The sequence below is a fragment of the Ipomoea nil genome, unplaced genomic scaffold (genome assembly GCF_001879475.1).
Source record: "Ipomoea nil cultivar Tokyo-kokei standard unplaced genomic scaffold, Asagao_1.1 scaffold2826, whole genome shotgun sequence".
NCBI classification, from domain to species: Eukaryota; Viridiplantae; Streptophyta; class Magnoliopsida; order Solanales; family Convolvulaceae; genus Ipomoea; species Ipomoea nil.
The window spans coordinates 635,254-656,767 of NW_017619254.1; the positions used below are offsets into that span (position 1 = coordinate 635,254).

At 34.9% G+C, this 21,514-nt stretch overlaps 1 protein-coding gene across 6 annotated transcripts; it reads left to right on the top strand.

The window, feature by feature from the left end:
* The first annotated feature begins 62 nt into the window (after positions 1–62).
* LOC109159305 (transcription factor IIIB 60 kDa subunit-like) lies at positions 63–21,019 on the top strand. 6 transcript variants are annotated; one of them, XM_019307417.1, is made up of 20 exons: positions 16,025–16,353; positions 16,790–16,933; positions 17,031–17,112; positions 17,238–17,313; positions 17,427–17,506; positions 17,598–17,674; positions 17,737–17,793; positions 17,900–18,012; positions 18,167–18,249; positions 18,342–18,428; positions 18,522–18,602; positions 18,706–18,870; positions 18,950–19,042; positions 19,309–19,378; positions 19,487–19,587; positions 19,683–19,763; positions 19,843–19,965; positions 20,126–20,215; positions 20,523–20,579; positions 20,707–21,019. In XM_019307417.1, the coding sequence occupies exons 2-20, from the start codon at positions 16,869–16,871 to the stop codon at positions 20,875–20,877; spliced, it is 1,752 nt and encodes a 583-aa protein (XP_019162962.1). In that variant the 5' UTR covers positions 16,025–16,353; positions 16,790–16,868; the 3' UTR covers positions 20,878–21,019. The 6 variants fall into 6 exon arrangements, with proteins under 6 accessions (XP_019162966.1, XP_019162962.1, XP_019162961.1 ...); XM_019307416.1 differs by having other exon boundaries at positions 16,846–16,933; XM_019307419.1 differs by having other exon boundaries at positions 16,846–16,933; positions 19,490–19,587.
* Positions 21,020–21,514: the final 495 nt, after the last annotated feature.

A 21,514-nucleotide genomic window follows, 5' to 3' on the forward strand; every position in this document is an offset into this window, starting at 1 on the left:
TCAGATTATGAATCTTCCTTTATCTGATTATGAATTTTCCTTTATGTGATTATGAATTTTCCTATATGTGATTATGAATTTAGAGTATGTGCTTATGTATTTTATGCTATTCAGATTTTATGAGAATTATGTGCCAGATTATGAATTTTCCGTTGCCAGTTTATGAACTTTCATTTACCAGTTTATGAACTTTCCCTTACCAGTTTATGAATTTTCCTCTATGTGATTATGAATTTTCCTCTATGTCTCAGATTATGAATCTTCCTTTATCTGATTATGAATCTTCCTTTATGTGATTATGAATTTTCCTATATGTGATTATGAATTTAGAGTATGTGCTTATGTATTTTATGCTATTCAGATTTTATGAGAATTATGTGTCAGATTATGAATTTTCCTTTTGCCAGTTTATGAACTTTCATTTACCAGCAATAGATTGTGTATTCATAGGTGCAAAATATCTGTGCACATTACAAAATATCAACAGTCAAGATTTGCTTCATGTTCACAACATATTCAAACACCAAAAAGCGGTATAGTTTCACTTCTTCTTTGAGAGATCCTTGGCTGCCTTCATAACTCGCAATCTTTCAGTGTTCCTACCCCATGTGATAATGTTTGATGCATATTTAGCTCTAAGCTCCCAAATGAAGTTAGCCTTCAAAAAAAAAAATAAAAAGATGTTAAAAAACAAAACAAAAAAAAAAAAAAGCAAATCTAAGTTGAAATTAATATATCTTATACTCTTACGTTTACATGGGTGCCTATCTTGAATCCACTGTCCCAATCTTGAACATTCCCCTTGTAGGACTCCATGTGTCGCATGACATATATGCCACAATCAATGACATTGTCAAGCTCCTTCCAAGGAATGGCCAAGTATGATACAGGAAGGTTTTGTATCTTACGGAGTAGGGGGGATTTTTCTGCAGTCAAGTACTCTTTCAAAGCATTCATCTGGACAAAAATGAAACTAGTGTGATTATGATTCACATGAAATGTATAACAAACGTTTGAAAGGTCAAGTTTAAGGTTAAGTTACCAGTAGATTTGGGCAATCTTCATACTTGTCAGCTTCAGTAACACCCTTCGGCAACATCTTGTTGTCAATGGTTTCAACACTTTTTGAGATGGTGTTGATGCAGACAACAAAGTAGTGTTCGTGTCGAAGCACGGGGAAAAATAGCTAACATCAAAAGAAGTAGTTAGAATAGAGAAGAAATATGTAATTAATGAATAAATGTTGAAGGTGGGTAATTATAAATTACCAAATCAGCATCATTGACATCAAGATTTTCAAATTTTGAAATCTCATACTGTAATCGCTCATTGAAATTATCCTTCCGCTTTTGAAGCGGAAGATTCTTCATCCACTGTTCAGATGGGTCGAGTTGAAGCTAAGGGGAAAAAAATACGTATCAATGATAAGTTGTGCAATATGTAATGGCAGTCATACGTAATTCATGATATCATAACATAAAATCCATAATATTACAAAGAAAATACATAACAACAAAACAGAAAATTCATAATATCAAAGTTGTAATTTCATAACTCACAATAGAAAATTCATAATGCCATATGGGAAAATTCATAATCTCACATTAGAAAGTTCATAATATCAAAAATGTAACTTCATAAACTCACAATAGAAAATTCATAATATGATATGAGAAAATTCATAATCACACACAGAAAATACTTAAAATCCATAATATTACAAAGAAAATACATAACCACAGAACTGAAAATTCATAATATCAAAGTTGTAATTTCATAACTCACAAATAGAAAATTCATAATGCCATATGGGAAAATTCATAATTTCACACAGAAAATACATAATCTCACATCAGAAAGTTCATAATATCAAAAATGTATCTTTATAAACTCACAATAGAAAATTCATAATCACAAATATAAAATACATATTTACATGACATAAAATACAGAATGGTTTAACAGGAGATTCAGAAGTGAGCAGAGTAAAAATTGTTGTTATTAACTTACATGTACCAACGTGCTAAAATAGATGCACTTTGGCTTCCCCAACGCCCGTTTTGTGTTGAGGAGTGTAAGCCTCAACGCCCATACATCTATGAATGTGTTAAAAATTTCACCGCTTCGGAGGGTGTGGAAATCTCCTCTTGTCATTGAGAAATCATCAAAGATAAACAGAGTTTCACTACATGAACAAAAAATTTTGATAAATAGGTAAATAAATTAATATATGGTTGTAAATGTGAAATATAAATGAAAATAAAAAGTTTTCTAAATGGTTAGAGTCAAACATACTCCACTGGATGATCTGTAGAAACATCCATGAAGGCGTAGTTTGATACGGCCCTCTCGGTCACACTGGCATTATGGACAAATGGCACATTCTTTGTCCAAAAAGGTGATCTCAAGTTTAACGGGATGTTTTTGTATTTCCGGACTGGTCTCTTTCGCCTGGTGACATCCTCGACATCAGATTCACTGTCCAGAAATGCACTGTAAACACACGAAGATAGTTAATATCATCATAGTTGCACAATTTCAGGTTAGAAAGTTCATAACTGCAGTACATAAAATTCATAAATACAGAACAGAAAATACATAACTGCATATCAGAAAGTTAATAATATCAAAAATGTAATTTAATACTCATAATAGAAAACTCATAATCTCATATGTGAAAATTAATAATATTTCAGAAGAAAAGTCATAATATAATATCAGAAAGTTCATAACACAATTTCATATTCTAATTAGTTTACCTATCAATATCGTCGAGGGTAGCAGGTAGTGTAGCAGCAGGCGTAGAAGTATTAGCAGCATCAGGGACATCTCTGGCGAATGGAACCTTGATCAATGGAGTTATTTCTCGTCTTTCAGAACTTGATGTAGCAGGAGTAGCAGCATATGCTTCAGAAGATGAAGCAGTAGGGGTAGCAGCAGTGGTAGGAACATGCGTAGGAGCAGGGAAAGCAGCAGGGGAAGAAACAGCCGTAGCACCAAGCGTATCAGTAGGGGTTGTAGCAGGGATAGCGGTAGGAGTAGTAGAGAGTGTAGCAGCATCAGCAGCACCGGGAGTGTCTTTCACAATGTTCTCAACAAGGGCATCCAATTCATCTTCATCCATTGCACTTTGCTCACGTGGTTCATCAACCAATGGTGCCGGGGTATAAGAGATCCCTAAATCAAATGAGGGAGGGTCAATCTCCATTTGCCGATTGGTCTTATGGAAGGCTTCAACCAAGGCATCAACAGCCTTTGTGAAAGACTCTTGGCCAAAGAAGATGTCGTCTAGTTGAGAGGAGGTTGGAGTTGGTGGTCTTTCTATTGTGCTTGCAACGCCAATCATGGTGGAAATTCCAGAAAATGCGGCCTTCATAACATCCACCGGTGCGTTTTGTCTGCCAACTTCAGCCATAGCCTCACCGAATTCCAAGACATCAGCAGCAAGGCGTTGTAGAACCCGCGTGACCCTATCAACACTAGACGGCGGCACAGAGATGGTTGGGACTGGTTGGGCGGAAGTAGAAGCGATACAATCAGCAGTAGGCTTTGCAATACGAGGGATAACTTTCCCTTTACCATATCCGCCCGACCTTTTCTCAGCGGAAACCCTTTGCCGTGCAAGTTTACTTGTCCATGCAGTAATGCTTGGATATGTTCTTTGAATGCTCATTCCTTTGAATTGGACCCGATCAAAGTAGAATAGCTACAATGTTGAACAAAAAGGTAAAATAAAAAAGTTATAATCACAGAATTCATAATTACACTACAGAAAATTCATAATATCATAATAGAAAATTCATAATCCATATGAACATTATATTCAACTATCATATTATGGATTTTATGTTATGCAATTATGAACTTTCTATTATGAGATTCATTATTGCATAATACTATAAGAACATTCATAATGATAACAAGGAAAATTCATAATTACATAAAGGAACATTCATAATCAAATAAAGGAAAATTCATAACCTGACAAATACAATTCTCACAAAATGTAAATAGCATAAAATTCATAAGTACATACTGTAAATTCATAATCACATAAAGGAAAATTCATAATATGACACATATAATTCTCATAAAATCTAAACAGCATAAGAGTCATAAGTACATACTCTAAATTCATAATCACATATAGGAAAATTCATAATCACATAAAGGAAAATTCATAATCAGATAAAGGAAGATTCATAATCTGAGACATAGAGGAAAATTCATAATCACATAGAGGAAAATTCATAAACTGGTAAAGGAAAGTTCATAAACTGGTAAATGAAAGTTCATAAACTGGCAAAGGAAAATTCATAATCTGACACATAATTCTCATAAAATCTGAATAGCATAAAATACATAAGCACATACTCTAAATTCATAATCACATATAGGAAAATTCATAATCACATAAAGGAAGATTCATAATCAGATAAAGGAAGATTCATAATCTGAGACATAGAGGAAAATTCATAATCACATAGAGGAAAGTTCATAAACTGGTAAATGAAAGTTCATAATCTGGCAAAGGAAAATTCATAATCTGACACATAATTCTCATAAAATCTGAATAGCATAAAATACATAAGCACATACTCTAAATTCATAATCACATATAGGAAAACTCATAATCACATAAAGGAAAATTCATAATCAGATAAAGGAAGATTCATAATCTGAGACATAGAGGAAAGTTCATAATCACATAGAGAAAAATTCATAATCACATAGAGGAAAATTCATAATCTAACACATATAATCTACAATCTGAATATCATAAGATTCATAAGTGGAGCTAGAGCTTACCAATATGAATGTCATTGGTCCAGTAAAGAAGCTATTACTTTTCTTCCTGTACTGCTCGATGGACTTGATCAGAGAGTTGTAGGTGTAGCCACACCAGTTGTACTCCTTTATCTCATCAACATTAATCAAGGAGTTGAGGATTCTGTTGTTGCAGTAGCGGTTCTGAAATCCCCTCATCATGCATGAAACAGTCAAGACCATGAAGTCTCTCTTAAAGTCATCTCCAGAATCTCCCCTCTGAACTATGACATCTCCCATCTGGGTAGTGACTGGGGAACCAAGCTTAATATTCCACCGTTCCCTCCAGCTTTTCAAGAGAGCCCTGTATTCTGGTGTCCCCTGTTCATCATATTTTGGGGCCTCAACAACCTTCTTTTCTCCTCTTGGAATGCCAAGAGTGTACTCAACGTCCTCTTCATCAACTGTGAGCTTGTCGTTCTCCAGCTTGAAATGTGTTTGGAAAACCTCAAAGTTGGCTATCAAATACTGAACTAATTGTGACTCATTTGCGCACAATTGAAGGTCCAACAGGGCTCCAAATCCAATATCACGGACAGCTTGTTTTTGTTCTGGCAGTAGTTGTTGTACAAGCCTAAACATGGTCTTTGGTCCCATCCGTGTGCTGAAGTAGGGAGTAGAACTCCCCTCTGCACAATCACCTCCAATGTCTGTGTTGCCCCTATGTCTGTCATTTATTTGCTTTGACCTCTTTTCTCTAATAACTTCTTGCTCGAGCAGGTCATCAGAGTGCTGCTGGGATGGTTGAGCAGCCTGTGAGTCAAGTACAGCCCGTGTTGTTCGTTTTCTCTTGCTTTTTGTTGTAGGGGTGACTGCAGTGTTGTGTTCAGCCGCCGTCTGTGAGGGTTGTGATGGTTCTGCAGCTTGAGAGCTCAAGACTGCCTTTGTTTGTGAGCGTGTTGTCCTTCGTTGAGCAGTGTCCATTGCTTTTATTAAAAACGTTAGAAAGCAAGTAACTCATATACAACATATAATATAGATTGATGGAAGGAAAATATATTCCTTATTTCAGTAGAGGGGGGATGGGGAGTGCCGAATAAATCCAGCCATGCTCTACCGAAAAGAATATAATGTCCTTCAATAACAGTTACACATAATTGGTAATATAGTAACATAAAATTCATAATTTCACAAAGAAAATTCATAATACCAGAACAGAAAATTCATAACCTTAGAACAGAAAGTTCATAACTGCAATATAGATCAGAATCCATAATCTCATATGAGAAAATCCATAATTCCATATTGTCCATCAATAATAGTCACATATAATTGATAGTATAGTAACATACAATTCATAATATCTCACAAAGAAAATTCATAACCTCAGGACAGAAAATTCATAACTCCAAAACAGAAAGTTCATAACTGCAACATAGAAAATTCATAACTACAGAACATAAAATTGACAACTCACAATACAGAATTCATACTCTCCTACGAGAAAATTCATAATCTCTAACAGAAAATACATAACCACATATAAGAAAGTTCATAACAGCAAAAATGTAATTTCATAGGCACAATAGAAAATTCATAATCTCACACAGAAAATACATATTTGCATGACATAAAATACATATTTGCATGACATAAAATACATAAGTGAATGGACGTTATGGACATTCAAAGCTTGCATAGAAAGTGAATAAACAGCAGTAAAAACCATATACGAATCAATTCATAATGGTTAATCTACACGTATATAATGCTACAGATATACATTCATAAGCTCATAACATTACATTCAAAACCCCATTTCAAAATTTCGAAATATGTACACAGAATACAAATACCCTAAATCATAAACACGAAAATACCTGTAATACAAGTGAAGGAACGTTGAGAATGAGCAATGGAGAGGCTGTATCCTTTGATAGCTACGTGAGAACGTCAAATTTTGTTTTACAAATGCGAGAACGAGGAATCCGAGAGCAGAGGTGAATGGCTGTGGAGCAGAGTGTTTGAGAGTGATCGAAGGAAATGGCTGGGGAAGATGAAGCGATAGAAGAGAGCTCGAGAGTGGTGTTCCAGAGAGCAGAGCGATGGAGGTTGCTTGGAGAGGAAGTGAAATGGCGTAGTGGAGAAGCGGAAATGCTATGGCGCGTTTAATTTTTTTTTTTTAAAAAAAAAATGTGAGTGGTGGGAGTTAACGGTGCCACTTACGGGCACCGTTAGTCCCACTCACTCTAAACGGTGTCGTATGGAACCGTGTTCACCAACCATGGTGAACACGGTTCCATGGCATAACATCTCCTAACACACACTCACGAGACGTTATGCTGTGGAATCGTGCCCAGTGTGCATCATGGGCACGGTAACAGTGTCGTCAGGCACCGTTATCTTCCTTTTTAAAAAAAAAAAAAAATTATTTTCAGACCACTTCGTTATAGGAGTATATATTCACAGCTTTGTGTTCATAATTTCATAACTGTACATTCATAATTCCATAACTGTACATTCATAATTCCGTAATTGTACATTCATAATTCAATAACTGTAAATTCATAATGTCAGAGTTCTATGTTCATAATTTCATAACTGTACATTCATAATTTCATAACTGTACATTCATAATTCCATAACTGTACATTCATAATTTCATAACTGTACATTCATAATTCCATACTATATATTCATAATTCCATACCGAACATTCATAATTTTCGAAGCTCTATGTTCATAATTGTAAGTTCATAATTGTAAGTTCATAATTCCATAAATGTACATTCATAATTTTATAACTGTACATTCATAATGTCATAACTGTATATTCATAATGTCATAACTGTATATTCATAATTTCATAACGAATATGCCGTTAACACCGTTAACGGCGTTTCAAACAATTTTTTTTTTATTAAAACGGCGTCGTTTTCAGTGAAAAAGACGCCGTTTTAGCGCCGTGCGCACCTTGCAATGTGCGCAACGTGCGCATAGCATAATTTGCCGACACTCACACAGATATTTAATGTTACAGGACGACCAAGGCCAAAAAAAATGGTATCCATCCACAATTGGATATGTTGCATGCTGGCAGATGAAAAATCTGAGCTACTTTTTTTTTATAAAAATTTAATTTTATTCTATTTTGTATCCAGGGTTTTCACTGTACCTCTTTTTGGTGGGACAGTTGGTATGTAAATTTAAGGTTGTTCCATATCCAAAGGTCAAGGATCAAACTCTTGACCTTTGGTTATGAGCTACTTGTTTTTAGCAATTGTTATACCATATACCATGGTCCACCTTGTATTGTGAATATTAGTTAAAACAATTATGTGTCTGCAATTAACATATTATGTGGGTACAGTTAATAAATTATGTGTTTGTAAATAAATTGAAAATACTTATTTTGTTAATTGCATAAATGTAATATTTGACAACAAACACATAATGGGATTAATGGCCCTGTTTGGTAAATGGTTGTTAGCTGTTAGCGGATTGAGTTAATTAGAAGGTATAACTAGTTGATAACATTAGTTGATTGTAGAAAGATGTTTGATAAATTAGCTGTTTGGTATAATTTCTTTTCTCAAAAAGCTAATTAAAAAAGTTGCTTTGAGCAGCTTTTTGAATTTTGGCATTTTAAAGTTTCAAAAAGCTAATTAACCAAATATTTATATTGATTTTTTAACCAAGTCAAACAATTAATAGTGGTCAAATAAGCCAAAATTAGTTGATAGGCTAACTATTTTACCAAACAAGGCCAATATATTAACCACATATTATGTGATTATAGTTAACATATTATGCGCATTCAATTTATTTACAGGCACCTAACTTAGGCGCATAATATGATCTGAATGATATTTAACTCGAGTTTATAATGTAAGCTGGATCCTGATCCATGGGATAATTTGCCTTTTTTTTTTTTTTTTTTTTTTTTTTTTATCTAGTACCCATGGTAACTAGCTAGAGAACCATACACCGTCCATGGATATATTTAATCATGTACCATATGTTGCATGCTTCGGCCACAATTCAAAATAAAGTTTTGTTTTATTAGTAGCGGTAGGGTTCAAATCCTATAAAAGGTTAATAAATATCATATGCTCGTAATAATATCTACTATATATATATATATATATATATATATATATATATATATATATATACTATTATTACTATTATACTATATATATATACTAATAAGAGCCCAAGAGAGTTAGGCCTATAATAGGTAGAAAAAATGGTGGTCACAGATTTTAATCAAATGAATGGCTCAGATTGATTAAAAGATTGATAAGATTTAAATTTTTCACTAAAATTTCCTAAAATACCCACACACCGTTACTAATTCCGTTAAAATTTTAGGAATTGCCGTTAGTTCACCGTTAACTTACTCATTGATTTCAATTAAAAAAAAAAAAGGTCTTAGGTTCGAACCTCATCCCAATCAAAGTTGGCATAATTAGTACTCTATTTTACTCTTATTAAATTATATATAAATAATAATTTAGTAGCTACAACAAAAAATTATAGATATGTATTTCTTCAATTTAGAATTATGTGTCCACAATGTCTTTATTCAAAAAAAAAATTATTCATTATCAATAAATTAAATAAGAGAAATAATTGTATTAGTTATATTGTCTTTATTTTTCTACAATATAAAAATTCTTTATATTCAAATTTATTAATTGATTATATTCGCTACATTGTCCTTACAATGTCTTAATTCAGTGAAAAAAAATTATTCATTATCAATAAATTAATTAAGAGAAATATTTTCATTAGTTATATTGTCTTTATTTTTCTCAAATGTAAAAATTTTTACATTCAAATTCATCAATTGATTATATTCACTACATTGTCTATTATCTTTTTTGTGCACTATTTTTCTAATTAAATATCAAAGTTATAATACAAAATAATGCTATATATTTATTTACCAAGTATTTTATTAATACCATGAAAAAATTAAAAATATATATAATTAATTAAAGCCAACCATATTAACTACTTGAGAGATTTTGTGACAAAGAGAGTATTCAAATCACACAACAAATTGAAGTGAGAACTACCTTGCAATGTCCTTGTTTGACAATCAGTAGTTAGCGGATTATATTAGCGGATTTGACCAACGAATTTATTTAATTATTAACATTGGGTAGAAAAAATGACCGTCAAATTATTAAATCAAATGAATGGTTCAAATTGTTCAGGTTTTAATTTTTTTTAATGTTTTTCTAATTTATCCTTAATTATATGATTATCCATTTAACTTTTCCGTTAAATACCGTTAATTCACCGTTAGTCTAATTCTAATATTAACGCCTAATATAGAATTATAATTACACCATTAATCTAATTCTAATATTAAAGTCTTAATAGAACTTAACCACAAATTCTAATGTCGAAATCTCCTCAAACAATATTAGTATATATTTAATATTTTATACCCTAATTTTTATTTGTTCTCCCTTATGTCCCGTATTTGGTTTCAACCATACCTATACAATTATTTTATTGACAATTATAATCAATCTTGACTATATTATCTTGCATTTGTAAACTTAGAATTACCTATTTAACCCGCACGGGCTTAGCTCAATGGTTTAGTGGGCAGTATTTTGGAGAAGAGACCAAGGTTTGAACCTCGGCGGCAGCAGTGCGGGAATTATGTCCAAAGTGGGTAGATTCCTTGTTCGCACCGGCATTTGGTCCTGTCTGCTGAACCATTGAGTCACCGTGATTTACAACTTCCCACAATGCTCTGTCGGGTCGGAATGTGGGGGGCCCTTGGGGTTGGGAACTCAACCTTTGCGAGAAGAATTACCTATTTAAATACGCAAATTCAACCTTTAATTATCTATGCATGAACAATTTCAATATAATCTTGCCTTAATATACTTTAAAGTACTTATTTAAAAAAAAAAATATTGGGCATTATCCCAATCGCGCAATGCGCGTAAAAAACTAGTATATATATACTAATAAGAGCCCAAGAGAGTTAGGCCTATAATGGGTAGAAAAAATGGCGGTCACAGATTTTAATCAAATGAATGGCTCAGATTGATTAAAAGATTGATAAGATTTAAATTTTACACTAAAATTTCCTAAAATACCCACACACCGTTACTAATTCCGTTAAAATTTTAAGAATTGCCGTTAGTTCACCGTTAACTTACTTGATTTCAATAAAAAAAAAAAAGTTTTAGGTTCGAACCTCATCCCAATCAAAGTTGGCATAATTAGTACTCTATTTTACTCTTATTAAATTATATAAATAATAATTTAGTAGCTACAACAAAAAATTATAGATATGCATTTCTTTAATTTAGAATTATGTGTCCACAATGCCTTTATTCAAAAAAAAATTATTCATTATCAATAAATTAAATAAGAGAAATAATTGTATTAGTTATATTGTCTTTATTTTTCTACAATATAAAAATTCTTTATATTCAAATTTATTAATTGATTATATTCGCTACATTGTCCTTACAATGTCTTAATTCAGTAAAAAAAATTGTTCATTATCAATAAATTAATTAAGAGAAATATTTTCATTAGTTATATTGTCTTTATTTTTCTCAAATGTAAAAATTTTTACATTCAAATTCATCAATTGATTATATTCACTACATTGTCTATTATTTTTTTTGTGCACTATTTTTCTAATTAAATATCAAAGTTATAATACAAAATAATGCTATATATTTATTTACCAAGTATTTTATTAATACCATGAAAAAATTAAAAAATATGTATAATTAATAAAGTCAACCATATTAACTAATTGAGAGATTTTGTGACAAAGAGAGTATTCAAATCACACAACAAATTGAAGTGAGAACTACCTTGCAATGTCCCTGTTTGACAATCAGCAGTTACAAATTATATTAGCGGATTTGACCAACGAATTTATTTAATTATTAACATTGGGTAGAAAAAATGACCGTCAAATTATTAAATCAAATGAATCTACTATACTAATAAGAGCCCAAGAGAGTTAGGTAGAAAAAATGACGGTCACAGATTTTAATCAAATGAATGGCTCAGATTGATTAAAATATTGATAAGATTTAAATTTTACACTAAAATTTTCTAAAATACCACAGACCGTTACTAATTCCATTAAAATTTTAAGAATTGCCGTTAGTTCACCGTTAACTTACTCATTGATTTCAATAAAAAAAAAAAAAAAGTCTTAGGTTCGAACCTCATCCCAATCAAAGTTGGCATAATTAGTATTCTATTTTACTCTTATTAAATTATATAAATAATAATTTAGTAGCTACCACAAAAAATTATAGATATGTATTTCTTTAATTTAGAATTATGTGTCCATTATTCAAAAAAAATTATTCATTATCAATAAATTAAATAAGAGAAATAATTGTATTAGTTATATTGTCTTTATTTTTCTACAATATAAAAATTCTTTATATTCAAATTTATTAATTGATTATATTCGCTACATTGTCCTTACAATGTCTTAATTCAGTAAAAAAAAAATTATTCATTATCAATAAATTAATTAAGAGAAATATTTTCATTAGTTATATTGTCTTTATTTTTCTCAAATGTAAAAATTTTTACATTCAAATTCATCAATTGATTATATTCACTACATTGTCTATTATTTTTTTTTGTGCACTATTTTCTAATTAAATATCAAAGTTATAATACAAAATAATGTTATATTTATTTACCAAGTATTTTATTAATACCATGAAAAAATTAAAAATATATATAATTAATAAAGCCAACCATATTAACTACTTGAGAGATTTTGTGACAAAGAGAGTATTCAAATCACACAACAAATTGAAGTGAGAACTACCTTGCAATGTCCTTGTTTGACAATCAGCAGTTACGGATTATATTAGCGGATTTGACCAACGAATTTATTTAATTATTAACATTGGGTAGAAAAAATGACCGCCAAATTATTAAATCAAATGAATGATTCAAATTGTTCAGGTTTTAATTTTTTTAAAAGTTTTTCTAATTTATCCTTAATTATATGATTATCCATTTAACTTTTTCGTTAATTCACCGTTAGTCTAATTCTAATATTAACGTCTAATATAGAATTATAATTACACCATTAATCTAATTCTAATATTAAAGTCTTAATAGAACTTAACCACAAATCCTAATGTCGAAATCTTCTCAAACAATATTAGTATATATTTAATATTTTATGCCCTAATTTTTATTTGTTCTCCCTTATGTCCCGTATTTGGTTTCAACCATACCTATACAATTATTTTATTGACAATTATAATCAATCTTGACTATATTATCTTGCATTTGTAAACTTAGAATTACCTATTTAACCCGCACGGGCTTAGCTCAATGGTTTAGTGGGCAGTATTTCGGAGAAGAGACCAAGGTTTGAACCTCGGCCGCGGCAGTGCGGGAATATATGTCCAAAGTGGGCAGATTCCTTGTTCGCACCGGCATTTGGTCCTGTCTACTAAACCATTGAGTCACCGTGATTTACAACTTCCCACAATGCTCTGTCGAGTCAGAGTGTGGGGGGCCTTTGGGGTTGGGGACTCAACCTTTGGGAGAAGAATTACCTATTTAAATACGCAAATTCAACCTTCAATTATCTATGCATGAACAATTTCAATATAATCTTGCCTTAATATACTTTAAAGTACTTATTTAAAAAAAAAAAATATTGGGCATTATCCCAATCGCGCAATGCGCGTAAAAAACTAGTATACTAAATAAATTTGAATCTTACTTTTTTTCTTTTTTAAGTACTATTAACCCTGTTACATGTAGTATTTGTTTATATATGCTTTCTCATGATAGAACTCACGAACGGGGTGGACAGTATGTCATTGGACTCTGAGGACCCGTCCCTTTCATCGAACTTCTTCTGGAGCTCGTCCATCCTTCTTCGTAACTGCTCGACCTCGTCCCGGTTGGAGCTCGGGACTCGGCCATTTGTCTCACCTGTTCGCTCCACCCGGGCGGGCTGTCCGCGTCGCGGGGGAGCTCGAGTCTCACGGTCTGGGGATCTACGCGAGCCCGCCTCCTGTTGCGGTCGAGCTCGGGGTCCGCGACTTGGCGACCTCCGAGTGCCCGTCGCTTGTCGTGGCGGCCTGCGGGAGCACGATTCGGCCGCTGGTGGGTCATTGGCGACCGGCCTCGGACCCAACCTGTCCCGTGCCGACACGCGCTCGCCCAACCGTTCCAGGGCGGGCCTGGTTTGAGTTGGGGCCCTTCCATCATCACCGTGCTGACGGTCTAGGCGGGAGCTCCCTCCTCCTCGTCTGTCCGTCGGGCGGGGGGAGTTGACTTCTCCTTGTGTGGCCCGTGCCGGAGGTGGCACGGCGCTCGGCCCGCTGCGCCCCCGGGAGAGAGGTGGAGGCGGTATGGCGCTCGGCGGCACGCCCCCTTGGGTGGCGCCTAGGTCGGCTTGTTCCTCTGCCCGAAGGCCCGCCGCAACACGGGCCAGTGCCGTGGAGGCTTGTTCGAAGACCGCCACCCCCCTCCTGGATGAGGGCGCGAGTTGGAGCGGTAGCGGGAGCCGTAGCAGCGGGAGCCACGGGGGGTGGTACACCACTGCTGCGGTGGTTGGTGAGCTGGGCCCTCAGGTCTCCTCCCGACCTGTTGGAGGCGGTCGGTTGGACGCTGGGGGCCCTGTTGGGGCCGTTCCCGTTTGCGACGAGCTGGGTGCCGCGGGAACCGTTGGTGTGGCGAGAGTTGGATCTCGATCTCGTCATCGCTGTGGATGAATGATAATGGGGAGAGCGCTCAAACTTGTACAGCAGCTCTCAACAAGAGCACCAATGATGAATTTAATTCCCCGGGGGTAGCCCGAATTATTAAACCCGGATAAGTCTACGTACGAAATAAATAATATGACGCAAAGATATAATAAGGTCGCGGGGACTGTAGGTCGCAGGGACCGTATATTGTATTAATTATCGCTAATAAGCTATTACAAGGCTTGATTAGGACAATAAGGCTAGAAGATAGCAATTCAGGAATCTGTTGTGTTGTGTGTCGTGTCCCTGTTTAGGACAAGAGGGAGTCCTTTTATATCAGCTCAAACCCCCTAACCGCACCCCTAGGATCGGGGTTAGTTGGATCGGCCCGCTTTGACCGCGTCCCCTCCGGGACCGGGTCCAAGGCGGGCCGACTCGGCACGGCCGAGCTGGGCACGTGCCGAGCTTGGCCTAGCCGAGTCCACCATGGACCGGCTCGGCAGTGGCCGAGTCCATGGTGGTGGGCTCGGGTGTACCGAGCCCATATGTGGCCGACTCGGCCACGGCCCAATTGATTGGGCCGAGGGGCTTCTCGGGTCCGTCTCTCCGAATCCAATATATCCATCACAACCTATTGAAACTTAACGAGAAAATACCATATCTACTAGGGTTTGAACCTATAACTTCCTATTTGGGAGAGTCATTTCATGGCGCTTCATATTCGAATCTTACTAGTAATAAAAATATCAATGCTCATTTCTCTGTTGAATCTTCTTCATTGAAGAAGAAAGAAAATAGGAAATATAGGCCATATTTATCCAAAGAAAAAATGAAATATAGGCCACAATGGGCTTAAATGGCAGCCCATTTGTCATTTGGAGTATTTTGTATGAAAATGGGGAAAATTTTCTCTTTACTCAACAGGCTAATTTTAGGCCTTGAGCCCATAACAGCAATAATTATACTGTGGAATCATGTTCACTATGCGCATGGTGAATACGTAATATATTCATAATTTTTAAATTGTAGATTCATAATTTCTATATTTTAGATTCATAACATCTATACTGTAGATTCATAATTTTTATACTGTATATTCATAATTTCTGTACTGTAATTTCATAATATCTGTACTGCGAAGACAAAATAATGCGATTGCGAAGAGAGAAACGTCGTTAACAATAAATGAAAAACAAAATTATGAATTTACAACATAGAAATTATGAATCTACCCCTGTGTTCACCATGCGCATAGTGAACACGTTTCCACAACATAATTTGCGCCATAACATTGGGATATGACTTCTGTTGGGCAATTTATATTATGGACTAGGATTCATCTTGCATTGTGAATTTTAGTATAAAATGACATTCAGATTTTACATTTGTAGTTAACATATTATATGTCTACAATTAACAAACTATGTACTTATATGAGTTCGAGCCTCAATGGAGGCGTTATTGGTTCTTTGTGTTTCAGTAGGTTCATGTTATGTGTTTTTAATTTATTTATTTATAGACACATAATATATTAATTATAGACACAATATTTTTGGACGTACTTGTACGGATGGCCTAAGTGCCCAACACACAAAGAAGTGAACTAGAAAATGATAAATATATTTAGAACTCCTAAGTGTCTGACAAGTTGCTTGTGATCGGGTGGATTGTTAGGCATTAAACTTAAGTCAATTGAGATTGAGATGAGGGTTTCGAACCGCAGTTAAAAAAAAACGTTTTGCAGTTACCAAGAAAGCTCCTCTCCTCTGCATGAACACCACGCCGGCAGTATATCGGAAGTCACCTCCTACGGCCAACCGGTTAATCGGGAATCAGCTGATCGAAACAGGTTCTTACCGTTTGTTTATTTTTCACTAATTTGTCTGCAATTTGAAAATTCAAAAACTCAAACCTTCAAAGAATGGCGATAATTTGAGTTTGGTGAATAGAAATGGTGATAGTTGGAAGAGTGAATAGTGTTTGTTATGGGTTTTATGTTTCCCACTGAATCTTGCTTTCTCGGGGTATAAATTTGTCAGGTTTAAGTAATCAGCTGAAATTAAAGATTTAAGCAGGGCGCTCTATACATTAAATTCTAACTGGGCAAAATTGTTAGTTTAGATTCTGTTTTATCCACTTCTACTTTGAATAGAAAGACCTACTAATATCCACACATGTTGAAATGTTACAATTGAAGCATGTACTCCATCTCAACTAAAAACCCAAGCTGATAGTTGGATTGCACATTAATGGTTATATGCTCAACAGTTACTTCTTCTGTTTAGGATTTTGTCTGGTTGAAAGCTTGAGATGCTAAAACCCTTTTATGGACGGTTTTCAGTTACAGACTTATAGTTGGGAGGCATGGTATGGTGTCCAAATTGTGTCAGGGACTGCCCTGCAGATCGCGATCATGATACTGGATACACGTGAGTATATATGGCTGCTCGCTTTACTGGGAAACTTAGAATTATCATGGCTAGTTGTTATCATCGATATATTTTTCGTCCCTTGCCCTTCTGTCAGGTGCTGCACAGAGTGTGGAAGAGTTCATTATCAAGACGTCTATGCTGAATATCCAACATTTGTCAAAGGCCCTGGAGGAGAGGTCTGTAACTTATCCTGTGTTTGTTAGTGTGTGTGTAATCTCCTAGGTTGTACTTATAAGTTTCTAGGAGTCTAGGGAAACCTCGTTTCCTGTCTGTCGTGATACTAAACCACGTTTATCTGCAGAGTCGATTAGCTGGAAAGTTTGTAAGGAGTGTGCAAAATGAATATTCGGAGTCATTCGGGAGAACTTTGGAGAAAGGTTTGTGATGTGTAAATCGAATTTCCTTGATGATTTTGGACTACAACAATAAAGGAACTATTAAATGGTTTTCAAAAAATGAAATATTTGAGGAGAACAACAATATGCTACAGGAAGCAGGCATATCACAGATCTGATGCATAAATTGAATCTCCTTGATGATATTGGACCACAAGCTACATCCTTTTATCGGGTTGGTCTCTATATCTTTTCTTGAATTGTATGAAAACTTTTAGGTTATCAAAATAATCTAAATGTCTGTCTATTTGAACCTGTAATTCCAGATTGCTCTTGAACGCAGTTTTACAAAAGGACGGATAACTGCTCATGTTGCAGCATCCTGCCTCTACATTGCTTGTCGGTGAGTAACTCAATAAGGTGGGGGGGATGAGATAAATGCTGAATTTTCTGTCTCTTTTGCAGGATAAAGTCAAAACCTTTTCTACTTATTGATTTCGCCATGTTATTGACTGTTAACGTGTAAGAGATATTCTCCGACTCATTAAACACCTTTTCATCTTAGTGTCTTGGATGTTGGATTCACCTTGGTTTGATATGAATTAATTATTGCGTTTTCATTTTATAGTTATGTACTGGGTGCTGTATATTTACAGCTTTGCAAGCTTTTGAGCCTCGAAGAACATCCAATTGTTCAGAAACCTGTTGATCCTAGCCTCTTCATGCATCGCTATACTAATGGTCAAAATAATTCATCCCTCGTCTTAAATCTGTCCCCTTTTCTCATTTCTGATGTCTAAACTAAATTGCTAAGGATAATGATTAATTGTCTCTATGAATTGGTGCATCTCCATCCAAAATGCTTAGATAATTTTGACTTCTCTTCCTCCATCAGTTTTAATGAAAGGTGACTACAAGAGCGGCGTATCAAAGAGAGCGTTGCAGATTGTTGCAAGCATGAAACGAGATTGGATGCAGGTTTTCTTTGAAATAACTCTCTGTAGTTGATAGATGAATGGTTTTGTGATGTCTAACTGGCCTTTCTCGTGAAAATTTTGAATTAATTGCAGACTGGTAGAAAACCAGGTGGGATTTGTGGTGCAGCATTGTATATTTCTGCACTTTCTTATGGGTTCAGATATTCAAAATCTGATGTTGTAAGTATATATATTGCAAAAGTTGGTCCGTTAATTAAGTTCTGCTCTCAGATATCTTTTCTACACTATTATCAATATACTTGCGCTGTTTAGGTGAAAGTCGTCCACATATGCGAAGCAACTTTGAGTAAACGATTGTTTGAATTTGAGACTACGGATTCTGGGAGTTTAACTGTAAGTACTAATTAGTGACATGACCATCCTGAATTGCCTATATTGTACCCTATGAGAGCAAGGCTCATTCATTTAGTGAATCCTGCCTGCCATTCTTTACTAGATTGAGGAGCTTGAGTGTAAAGCTAAGGAGATTGAAGAGGAGAATCGTTCTTGTAAACTACCAGACACAATGCCCAGTGACTTTGTGACGAAGGAAGTTTTTTGCCAACACAAGGGCAAAGAACCTCACTTTGCTCACGGGCTCTGCAGGAGTTGCTATGCAGAGGTGACTGCATCCTTTCAGTTCATCTCTACGTTTCTTTGTGAATGACTTTTCAAATGCTTCTAATTTTTCATTTATGCAGTTTATTGAACTCTCTGGGGGTCTTATGGGCGGATCAGACCCTCCAGCTTTTCAAAATTCTGAAAACGAAAGATTAGCCAAACCATCTGTTCAGGTAGTTGAGGAATCACGTTTATTGTTTAATCATACACTATATATACAAGTAGTCACAACTGGTCACCGTTTCTGCAAAAACACAATCATGTTTGTTCTTTAACTTTTGAATAGGAGTTGTTATGAATGACATTTTCGAATTATGTTTTGATTTCTACTTTTGGCTTACATACGAATTGTGGATGTGAACTACTAGGATATATTATAAGTTTATTTTCACATTGAGTTTTTAATGTCTCACATGAAAAAGCTTATCCAAATGCTTAGGAAGGGGAGTGGACTTGTGAAGAAAGTGGAGACAATGGGAAAGGGAACACGATGGCAGATTCACATGCTTGTATGCATTGTCTAAACTATCAAAGAATTAATTTCAATTCCCAGAACTTGATTATACTTCTATTTATGTTCTCAGCTTTCTTATATTCAAATGTTATATTTATTTCAGCAGCTGCCACTGACAATAGTGGAGACACTTCCCAGAAGTTTGCAAACATGCCCTCTGTTGATGATGAAACAGACAACTTTTCCGACATTGATGATGCTGAGGTGTGTGAATATGAGTTTGCATACCCTTATTTATTTTATACTGCAAAATTTGGTCTTTATGGTCACTTCTTTTGTGTGTATATTTCAATATAAAGATGAACGTGTATATTAATACTAAAGAGGAGAGCAGAATAAAGAGAATTATTTGGGAAGAACTTAACAAAGAATATATTCAGGTAATCAATGCTTCTGCTTATATGCTCAATCGAGATTTATAAGAGGTAGATTCAACCCACTTACCATGTTACTTTGCAGGAGCAAGCAGCTAAAGAAGCAGCTGCTGCCGCTTTAAACAATCTTGACGGGCTTTCAGATGATGTGCAAGCTGCATACGAACTTGCAGTTGCAGCAGCCGCTGCTGTGGCAAAATCAAGAGAGGTCGGGGGTCACTCCCTTATAACTTTTGTAAAGCAAATCATGAAAACTAGTCAAAAATGGATCTATAAAGTATATCTATAATGTAATAGTATAGTTTGGATTATTCTTCATAGTATAGTGTTTTATCGTCTTCCTTGCTCTTTGATTGTCTTTGAATCAGAAACGAAGACAGAAGCGTGCTGCAGAAGCGAAAACTGCTGCTCCTGCTCAGACTGCTGCAGAAGCAACCCGGCAAATGCTACAGAAAAAGGTATTCTGTTGAGCATATAACCATTAATGTGCAATCCAACTATCAGCTTAGGCTTTTAGTTGAGGTGGAACACATGCTTCAATTTGGTATCAGAGCAACTTTTAGTTGAGATGGAATGCATGAATCACAACTTTAGGTTTCATGTAACATTATAGACCGTCATCCAAAGGACAACATAAAAGAGAACTAATACTAATAAAAGATTAATAGCAGAAGAAGAAAGGTTATTAATTTATTTCTTTAAGGCAGTTGAAGGCATGTGGCTTTTCATTCCAGTTGCCTGACTTCCATGTTACATGTGTTCCAGAGACTAAGTTCGAAAATCAACTTTGATGTGCTGGAGACACTGTTTGATGATGACAATGTATGTGCTGTCTGTTCTTTACATATGGCTCACGTTTTTGTTCATTTTCTTCGAAATAATGGCAGCCCATTTCTAAGATGTTAATCTATTTTACATCTCACAAACACTGTTTGGTAATAACCTGCAGCCACCTGCCAAGAAATCTAAGCTACAAGATGAAGCAGACACAGTGCATAAAAGCTGCAAAGAGAACCAGTGTGAGAGCCAGGAAGATGAAGAATGTTATAGGGAGGATATGTTTTATCATGATGAAGATGGTAACTATGACTGTGATTATACTAATGAAGATGATTTCTGAATCTTTCTTGTTGTATATATATTAAAGTAGATGGATGTTGCTTTCAGATTGAGCTGATTTTGTGTTTCTCCTTCCCTGATTGCGTTGGCACACAGTTCGACCAGTTAAAGCGTTGGCAATTGGCACATCAACCATTTAGTCACTTTCCTGGGCATATAACATTTCTTTTAATAACCCAACTTTACCCACTATTAGAATATAATATTCGAGCAATCCCAACGAAGTTAGTCGAACAGTCTGTAATTATAAGATTTCAAGTTAACTTTCATAAGAGATGTCGATCGGCCTTCTTGGTTTGAGCTGGACAATTATAAATAACCTAAGCTGATTTATCTCATTGTGATTCTTTGTCAACTAAGGTTGCAAGGTGAGATTTACTCCGTATACATCTCAAATTACAAAATCCCTGTAAATCAAAGAATATAACAATATTCTAATAGGCAATAGGTGCAAAGAATATGTGCAAAGAAAATGATATATATGCGCTGAGTATTTTATATTGGAAGGTTAAGAAATCCCACACGGTGATGCTGTGTGCCACATCTTAACTATTCATATATTTGAGTGGTTGAGATTCTATAGTAAAATTAATAAAAGATCTATAATACATTATGATATAAAAAAAATCAAATAATTC